This window comes from Dunckerocampus dactyliophorus, chromosome 2 (genome assembly GCF_027744805.1).
Source record: "Dunckerocampus dactyliophorus isolate RoL2022-P2 chromosome 2, RoL_Ddac_1.1, whole genome shotgun sequence".
NCBI classification, from domain to species: Eukaryota; Metazoa; Chordata; class Actinopteri; order Syngnathiformes; family Syngnathidae; genus Dunckerocampus; species Dunckerocampus dactyliophorus.
Window position 1 is genome coordinate 18844379 of NC_072820.1, and position 9892 is coordinate 18854270.

Sequence of the window (9892 nt, forward strand, 5' to 3'; positions counted from 1 at the left end):
CTTGCTCCCATGTCTGGCAAATACACCTTATGTATCTGGTAAAATAAAAAAAATGGTGTATTTCAAATCAAATAATAATTAAATAATAAAACCATTAAAATAAGTTATTAAAAACCACTATCGATGAAAACTACTTTACGATCAGCCATTGTCTCAACAGACAGAGTGAAAGAGCAGTGTGCCGCTTCGCTTATGCTTTACGCACTTACCCAAGCAGTAGAAAAAGTAGTTCCCACCGACCACATACTGTATTATTTAGAACATTTTCTATACCGCTTCATCCTCATTAGGGTCGCGGGGGCATGCTGCAGCCTATCCCAGCTGACTTCGGGTGACAGGCGGGGTACACCCTGGACTGGTCGCCAGCCAATTGCAGGGCACATATAGACAAACAACCATTCACACTTACAGTCATACCTATGGACAATTTAGAGTCGCCAATTAACCTCACCTGTGGGAAGAAGCCGGAGTGCCCGGACAAAAAAAACACGCGCACACGGGGAGAACATGCAAACTCCACACAGAAATGCCCAGGGGAGAATCGATCTCCAGGCTGTTCCTGTATTGGCCAACCTGCTAACCACTAGACTACCGTGCGGCCCTATTTTCCACTCCGTTCCTATTAATGATATACAAAAAGATTCCAAGCAAAAAGTCCTGGTTTCGGTGGTATCAATATTTCAGTATCGATCTCACATCATTACATTGTATCTCTGTGCATTCAAAATGCCATCAATAAAATGCACTTGTGTTCGATGTCCCTAACATACGCCTACCCATACCATAACCCCGCCACCACCATAGGCCACTCCAGCCACAATGTTGACATCAGAAAACTGCTCACCCCTCTGACGCCATACACACTGTCTGACATCTGCCCTATAGAGTGAAAACTGGGATTCATTCGTGAAGAGAATACCTCTCCAAAATGCCAGATGCCATCAAATGTAAGCATTTGCCCACTCAAGTCGGTTCTGACAACAAACTACAGTCAGGTCAAGATGAGAATGAGCATGACGAGCATGGAGATGAGCTTCCCTGAGACAGTTTCTGACAGTTTATGCAGAAATTCTTTGTGGCTCGTCTCAGAGAATGTTGGCGGTGAAGATGCCAAATATAGACTTCTTGCCAACCACAGTTAGTCCATAACAAACACCAACACTCAGTTCAGCTAGCTCAAGTCCCACAGATCCCAGTCCTCCCCTATTACTACAGGCGTGCCTCAAGGCTCTGTCCTCGGACCCCTCCTTTTTATCATCAACTTTCTCCCTCTCGGCAATACCTTTCGCAAATACCCCGCTCTACCTCTCTAGCAAACCAAATTCCATCCTCCCTCTTTTCTCCCTCACCACCTGCTAAACTGAAATCAAATCCTGGCTCACCTCAAATTTCCTTAAACTCAATTGTGAAAAAACAGAAGTCTTTCTGGTTGGCTCTAAGTCTACACTATCCAAAGTTGACAGTTTTTCCCAATGAAAACTGCTATCTTCATATTTTTCTATGTGGTCTTCACGAGGAACAGAATCGGGGTCTTCTGCAAAAGTGGCTCAACCAACCCTGGCTTTGTGCTCAAGACGGTCCCGACCAGGTTATGTCCAAACTTTCAGCTAAAAATCGGCTGTGAAAGCACTGCTGTTTCACTGTGTAACTCATTCGGAGGAGGCATCACCATTTATTGAGAACCCGGTGGACCTGGGAGCAAGAATAATTTGAGCAGCACTACAACAGAAGTGGCTACTTTGAGATCACACTGATTCGCTAGCATTCCCTGAATTTTCAGCGTAGAGAATATACTACATTTGCTCACTTTTTGGGCCATCAGGAATAAAATGCAATATGAAATATTTACCCTGTTAGTCTTCCTATATTACAATATTTGCTGGAGGAATAAGCACTCTGAGGCATCAATCAACTGGAAGAAAACACTTCATTATAACACGTCAACACTGCCACCTCGTGATCACAAAGAGATACTTAGACTTAGATACTTAGACTTAGATACTTAGACTTCATTGTTCCACAGCGGAAAATTGCTTGGTTACAGTACCTCAATTGCAGAAGAAAAAGACAAATACTCTTAAATAAATTGCAATGCAATATGAATAAAATATAATAAAATAAAAATAATATAAGATAAATAAAAATAATATAAGATGAACAAGATACAGCATTTATCTCAAAATATAACAATATAGTCATATTTCTAAGATGAAAAAACGCAGATGTTGATCCAAGGTATTTATTTTTTAAATGTATAAGTGTGTCAAGGTTGATTGCTGTGATAAATGAACAGACTAGTAACGTATAGTTGGTATAATAATCAGGGTTAACTTGAGCATTTACACGCTCAGCTTTATTCGGCCAGCAGTCCTCCCGCGTTCTATTGGCGGCAACAGTGTTGCTTTTGGCAGTAATAATTTTTTAACTCCTCATAATGCTACATAATAATTACTTACTCATCATGTGTAAAATACACCGTCTGGGATCGCTTCATTTTTGCGCAGAAGTATCATAATATGACGTCAAATGCACCCTTGTATGTGAATGTGCACTGAGAACAAAGCGGAGAACCAGACTTGACAAGGTAAGTTGATAAGCACCGTTGAACTACCATTAAACTTTGTTTGGGGAACTTAGGTTTTGTTGAGCTGCATCTTGAGCACAAAGCCTGGTTTTGTTGAGCCACTTTCGCAGTGTACCCCCAGTGTCTTTGGTAGTAGATACGGTAGGGGGCGGTAATGCACCAAAGTGAAGGATACCAGCCGCCATAAAACCGAAGAAGAAGTACAGGAGTGCCGCTAGGCGGCGCTGCAGGTTAGAGAGCAGAACTCTTTCCACTTCTGGTTGGTTCTCGTTGTTGTTTTTTGTAATTTTTCCACTTGGTCGTCCTCCGTAAAATAAATTTCCTACAAAAACAAAGACACTTTCGTGAAATACGTGTCTCTCTCTTGTGCGTCCGAACTGCATACATGGATCGAACCCCAAGCAGAAACTGGAACGAGCGGTTCCCCTCACCGTCCTCCAGCTGGCCTCGAATCCCCCACGGAGGCTCCGTACATCGCAAGGCTTCTCCCCGGGGGTTCTCACCGGATTCTCCGGCTTATTCCCCCGCTTCGAATCGTGGACATTGGGGCTGTTCCCCAACAGGGCCCATTGGCAGAGGAAGCTTCTTCGGAGTTTCTCCGGCTGGGGAGCACCGACGCTGGGGGGATACTTTCAGGCGGCCTCGGGGCTTCAGTCCCACGGTGCAGGTAAACAACGCCTTGTTTTTTGTATATACTGTATTCAATTATTGGTTTTGGTTCATGAAATTTAAAAAACGTTTAAAATGCTTGTGTGTTTCTCAAAATAAGTAATGTGGTTGTTTTAGGATAGTAAACCGAAAGTGAAAAAAGTTTCGTTTGTTATCAAGCAGTCGGGGGTTCTTTTTCATGATGTCTTGATTGCTTCATTCAGTGTTGTCCACCTCTTTGTAACTTCCCACCTGAACCTCATCCTAATTAATTTGATACAAATTGACATAAAAATACATTGTGTGATACAGTTGTTTGTTGTTTTCAGTCAAATGACGCTGTAGAGAAATATTTTAATGCGTCAATGTTGGAGGACCCCTGGGAGGCGCTGCAGACACGACACACGACAACGCAACATAAACACGTGGCACACACAACCAGAAGCACCTAATGTGTGTCTACTCTGTAAAATGTTTGTGAAAATAAACATTGACTTTCGTATACGACGGAGTTGAGTGTTTTATTGCGAATGTATCGATGACGTTGTGGTGACCCACAATTTAGTTAAGACATTCTTTTTTTAAATAATCTTATAATAAACAGATAAGGCTTATTATAAACAGGATCTTGTGTCTGCTATTCGCAGATGATGTGGTCCTAACGGGCCTCATCGGGCTGTGACCTCCAGCGTTTACTGGGGTGGTTTGCAGCTGAGTGTGAAACTGATAAGATTCAGAACCTACAAATCTGAGGCCATGGTTCTCAGTCAGAAAACGGTGGATTGCACCCTCCGGGTTGGGAATGGGGTCCTGCCCCAGGTGGAGGAGTATCTTGGGGTCTTCTTCACGAGTGAGGTAAGGTTGGCACGGGTGGTCGACAAGCGGATCGGCGCAGTAATGCAGTCCCTTTACTGGACCGTCGTGAAGAGAGAGCTGAGACAGAAGGCGTAGCTCTCAATTTACCGATCGATCTACAGTATGTTCCCACCCTCACCTATGGTCATGAGCTTTGAGTCGTGACAGAAAAAACGAGATCGCGGATACAAACGGCTCAAATGAGTTTGTTCCATTGGGTGGCTGGACTCACCCTAAGAGATGGGGTGAGGAGCTTGGTCATCCGGGAGGGGCTCATAGTAGAGCCTCTGCTCCTTCACATCGAGAGGAGCCAGTTGAGGTGGCTCGGACATCTAGTCTGGATGCCCGGCTGGGAGAAGGCCCCGGGGCAGAAATAGGACACATTGGAGGGATTACGTCTCACAGCTAGCTTGGGAATGCCTTGGTGTCCTCCCGGTGGAAGTGGAAGAGGTGGCCGGGAACCGGAAAGTCTGGACTTTCCTACTGAGACTGCTGCCCCTGTGACCCGGACCTGGATAAGTGGAGGAAAATGGTTGGATGGCGATTAAGAGAACTAAGTAGGTGACTTCTTTGACAGGAATATTACAAATGGAATTTACATTGCTGTTTTTAACAGCTAATAGCTCACATTTATGAAAGTTAAGGCACAGGCCCGAGGCCTTGGAAAAATAATTGATTACATGGAGAGCAACGGGAACATGGCCAGCATTTTTTTAGAAAGAGTTGGCTAATAATTACCTCTGTGCCAGCTATAGACATTCCCTGCACGCCACTGTTAGTAATTCTGGGGTTATGTGTGTACTGCAGTGTTGCCAACTTGGCAATTTTTGCTAGATCTGGCGACATTCCAACCCCCCTTGACGACATATTTGTGTGTGATGGAAGCACTTTGAGAGGCGCTGGCCGAGATAAAATTATTTTATTTTTATGAAATGAGCAATTTTCAATTCACAAACCAAGAATCAAGTTTATTTGTAATTCTAAACGTAATGAATGTGTTTTTACTCACTTTTTTGTCCCTCCTACGAGATTATGCTTTTTTCCGACAGCACTTTACGTCATATGCAAATGAGATGCAAATATATGATTGCGTCATATAGCGTCTTCTAGAACAGCCAATAGCTACCTTTCTTACTGAAAAGTTGGCAAAGGTGGTGTACTGTGGTTGTAGCGATTTAGCTGTGGCTAATGTGTTGTTGCCTTGCTGAAGGGAGAGTAAATTGTTGATTCAACTCACCCTCGACTAATCTTTCTTTTCAAATCACATCTCCACAGCGTCACACACGCGCGCGAAAGTATCTTTTTTCCAATCTTACGAAAGCACAACAAAAAGCTTTTATTCTGATAGTGCGTTTGACCCGGATGTGACCGGCGGAGAATTTCCGTGCTCTGGCCCGCTGAGCTGGCTGTTCGGCACACGATGACGGCCTGGGTGTCCTCGAGTGGCTTTGGTTTGGTCTCCGTGCTTCTGCTGCTGTCTGCCTGTCCTCCTTTGTCCGCTTGGGACGCGGATTTGGAGCTTCTCGACCTAGTAGAGGAGATCCCGCAGACCTTCTATCACTTTCTGATGGTGGAGCAGGTTCGTACCACTTGTCTCCATGGTAACAAATCAGTGGCGCCTAGTTCTGATGGAAACTTAACAGCTAGATCACGCTAACAGCTGCGCTACTTTTTAAAATTTTCATTGACCATTTTTAAAACACACACACATAAGAATACTACTATAAATACTATGTACATAATGAATGTACACACTGTGTGTGTTCAGGACGCGTCAGCAGCAGAAATCAAGAAAGCGTATCGTCGGTTGACTCTCATTTTGCATCCCGACAAGAACAAAGATGCAAATGCAGAAAGCCAATTTCGTCAGGTGAAGATATGACATCACACAATCTGAAACCATTTGAAAATGACATTTGTGTTCACTTTGAAGCTGGTGGCCATTTATGAAGTCCTGAAAGACGAAGAGCGACGACGCAGGTGAGCGGGAGGCCAGTCGCAGTGCGTACACACACACACACACACACACATATTGCCATGAAGCCTGACCTCTCCTGCTGCTGTGCAGGTATGATGACATCCTTTTGAATGGACTTCCTGATTGGCGGCAGCCCGTCTTCTACTACAGACGTGTGAGGAAGATGGGTAACAGTGAGTTGGCCTTCCTCCTGTTTCTCATCCTCACTGTGGGACACTATGCCGTCATTTGGTCAATTTACCTGGAAAAACAGCTGGTAAGTCGGCCAATCAGCACCGATCGCACAATCAGGAAATTGGTTGTGTGACCTCATGTTTGCAGGATGAGCTGTTGAGTAAAAAGAAGAAGGAAAAGAAAAAGAAGATCAACTCCAAACCAGCAGAGGAACTCAAGTGGATTGCACCAGACCGTCCCGACAGGTACTTGTGTGACATCACTTCTACAGTTTATGGAGGTCTTGTCTTATTGCACTTGGTCTTTGCAGGGCTCAGGAGCGTCCCCACTGGCAGGACATTCTTCCTCTGAAAGTCAGCATGTGGATTTACCTGTCAATCAAACATGCACCACAAACCCTGCAGGTACACTTCTGGTCTATGTGGTCCCGGTCGTGGCATTGAGGTGATGTGTTTGGAAGGTTCTGGTTTGTATGTTTGTACTTGTTTGTATGTTCAGGAGGTCCAACAGTACTACAAAGATTACCAGCAGATGAAGCAGCAGCAGCGGGAAGAAGAAGAAGAAGAAGAAGCTCAACTGGAAGTTATGACCAGTAAATGCTTTTTTTATTATTCCTTCCTTGTTTAAACTCACGTGACCTTTCACTTCCTGTTTTTATACTTCCAGGAGAGAAGAAGCCAAAGTGTAAGAAACCAAAGATGGACTTTCCTGTTTATGTTCCATCACCGGATGAGCTGAACTCCCAAAGTTATCAGCAGACGGGATCCATTGAGGAAGTAGAAGACCAGTTGGATGAATGGTTGCAGGATCAGAGGCCTGCCAGGAAGAAGGTAGCACCAAAATAAAAATCCAGATTTGACTATTACCCTTTTTTTTTTTTTATTCACATTCAAGCTGATGGCTAAAATAAGGTGTCATCCGTTGTTCTTAGTCTCCAGAGTGGAGCGAGGAAGACGTCAGCCTCCTCAGCAGATTGATGGGCAAATTTCCAGGAGGAACACCGGGTCGCTGGGAGAAAATTGCGCATGAAATGGGAAGATCTGTGTCTGAGGTAAGCTGTTTTAAAGCTGCATCAAGACGACATTACTTGCTTGTGTTCTGGATAGGGCTGTCAATCGATTAAAATATTTAATCGCGATTAATTGCATTTTGTCCATAGTTAACTCATAATTAATCGTGAATAGAAGTTTTTATCTATAAGTAGGGATGTAAATCTCTGTGGTAAACGATTCGATACACATCTCGATACATGGGTTAAGATACGATTTAAAAAAACGATACAGTATATTCTAAAAACAGAACGATTTGATACGATTCGATACAGTGTACAAACTATACGATTCAACAGTTCCATTTGTTGATGTACACATTATTCTTACATTATTAAAATAAAGAAGCCAATTCTATAAAAGTGGCATTGTTACAGTATTTTCAAGTGTGTAAAAAAAAAGCACATCATGTCCCCAACTACCTGGCCGCATGGAACGTTCAGGCGCAATGATAAAAAAAAAAACACTTAAAGAAATACAATAATCTGTAAATAACTACATAACATTTTATGTAATGGGATATAAATTTTGTTTTACCATTTTTAATGCGAGAGGAGACTTGTCCCACTTTGTTCAACAGTCCTTGAACACACCTAACTTTATCCCACACTCTACTGATATTGTACTATACTGTATTTTTCTTCTTTTTCTTTTGCCTCATATTTGGTCCCAAATGCTGCTACTATGTGGGAATGCATAAATACAGCAATTTTATTTACATCCGTTTTCAGCCACGGTCACATTGAGAGAAGCCCCCAAATAGCTGTCCTCAGCCTGCCGGTAACTAGCAGCTCATAACCCAAATTTTAGCTTGCGGTTCAAAGCAAAAAAATAATCCTAGAGACGGATAAAAATAACACTCGTTAGTTGGGACACTTGTATGTATAAATGATGATATAAATGATGATTAAAAATACCGTCAGTGCTCCACCTTCTCACTTCTCTGTGGTAGTTAACGGTACATACTTCGTGACAACTCAGCTCAGAAAGACAGTAGATACAAATAACTTTGGTCTTGTTAAGAGAGCCATCTGCCAGGGCCTTGAAGTTAAATTTACCATTGAAATAGTTTTCTTTGTCCATTTCTCCTCAGTATTTGTTCCCGCTTGTGGTGTTTTTTTAAACTACGGTGTGGGCCAAGGCTCAAACAGGACGTGTGTATGTTATTCGCACATTAAAAAAAAAATAGTGCCGTTAAAGGAAACTTCTGTGTTAACTTTGACAGCCTTAGTTCTGGACGAAAATGGTGTAGAACCACAAGTACAAGAAACCTGGTCAACAATTGAAGTCAACATGTTTCCTTTACCAGGTGACCGCCAAAGTCAAACAGGTCAAAGACAACGTCAGCACAGGTAAACGCACCTGAATTCTCCTTTTGTTCTCCTTTCTGCCTTCTGGAGGTGTTGCTTTCAGGTATTGTCTCTATCTGATGGTGCAGGTCTGGTAAAGCTGTCGGAGTTGAAGGGGCCCACTCTTCCGATAAGGTCAATTCCTGTTTCTGACTGTGTAATGACACAAAGTGTGGGTGTGGACAGCAAGGAGCATCAGGAGGAATTGCTTCCAGCAGCCAAGAGGAGAAACAAGAAGACCCTGGTAGCAGCAGATGGAGTGGAGGTCCGGGTCAGGGCTCGGCGACAGAAAGACTTCCACCCTGAGGAGGTGGATGAGGAGGAGGCAGAGCCCCAGGAGAACAAAGCGGACATGATGGTGTGGACTCAGAACCAGCAGAAGCTGCTGGAACTCGCCCTGCAACAGTTCCCCAGAGGAACTGCAGAGCGCTGGGACCGTATCGCCAAAGTGGTCCCAGGGAAAAGTAAGGTGAGCTACAGGTTTTGTATAAAACTGGCAGATTAAAAAGACTGTTCTCCAAACGTCTTGATGTGATGACAAGTTGTAGATAAATGTCATCATGGTGTGACATATCAAACTAGTGATAGTAGACGGATACAAGCAATGCCTGCAGGATGACATAATGAGCTTCTGTGTTGCATTCAGGAGGACTGCATTGTTCGTTACAAGATGTTGGCAGAACTTGTCCAGAAAAGGAAACAAGCTAAGAGTTGATGAAGCCAAACTGCGCCCCCCCACTGTGACGTGCGACTGCCCTTTCATCAAGTAGCTTCTGTTTGGAAGATTGTGTTGTTGCCTGTCACATGACTCTGACCTCATTGCTTTATGTGCCTTATCTTTTCAGCATGTCAGTCTCTTCATTTCAAGTAAATCTCTTCATTTCAACTAATAAAGATATTTATTCTCAAATCGTTGGATATGTTACTGCAGTCTTTTGGAAGCGCATACCACATGATTGATGACATCTGCAGCTTCAAATGTCACTGATCCGTCATGACACGTTTGACAGCTTCAAACATTTGTCGAGATGTGAATAATCCCCGCGACCCTAATGAGTATATGCGGTATAGGAAATGGATGGAGATGTTAATAATTGAATAGCATTACTCTGCCTTCTGGTGTCCATATTGTTATGCTACAAATGGACGTGCAACACGCAGCATTTTCACGACTGTTAAAGCCACAATGCAGCATGTTTCACTACTGTTTGCGACATAAAAACAAAGTAAAGTCAATCAGAAAAATGTTTAAAAA

General features: G+C 43.3%; 1 protein-coding gene and 1 long non-coding RNA gene across 2 annotated transcripts; one reads left to right on the plus strand and one right to left on the minus strand.

Annotated features, from left to right (window-relative positions):
- Nucleotides 1-3793: 3793 nt before the first annotated feature.
- LOC129173694 (uncharacterized) lies at nt 3794-7093 on the minus strand. The gene is made up of 3 exons (XR_008567279.1): nt 6307-7093; nt 6137-6209; nt 3794-4598 (listed from the first exon to the last, which is right to left on the minus strand). It is a non-coding gene; the product is annotated as an uncharacterized LOC129173694 (long non-coding RNA).
- dnajc1 (DnaJ (Hsp40) homolog, subfamily C, member 1) lies at nt 5282-9751 on the plus strand. Its single transcript, XM_054764721.1, has 12 exons — nt 5282-5666; nt 5856-5957; nt 6021-6067; nt 6156-6321; nt 6387-6484; nt 6550-6643; nt 6738-6831; nt 6906-7069; nt 7171-7290; nt 8598-8640; nt 8727-9106; nt 9284-9751. The coding sequence occupies exons 1-12, from the start codon at nt 5508-5510 to the stop codon at nt 9350-9352; spliced, it is 1536 nt and encodes a 511-aa protein (XP_054620696.1). The 5' UTR covers nt 5282-5507; the 3' UTR covers nt 9353-9751.
- Nucleotides 9752-9892: the final 141 nt, after the last annotated feature.

Excerpts from the sequence above, each read along its gene's own strand:
- dnajc1 (XM_054764721.1), top strand. The coding sequence starts at position 5,508 with ATGACGGCCTGGGTGTCCTCGAGTGGCTTTGGTTTGGTCTCCGTGCTT. Across the intron at positions 6,068-6,155 it reads GACGAAGAGCGACGACGCAG|GTATGATGACATCCTTTTGA; the intron begins GTGAGCGGGAGG and ends GCTGCTGTGCAG. Across the intron at positions 7,070-7,170 it reads AGAGGCCTGCCAGGAAGAAG|TCTCCAGAGTGGAGCGAGGA; the intron begins GTAGCACCAAAA and ends CGTTGTTCTTAG.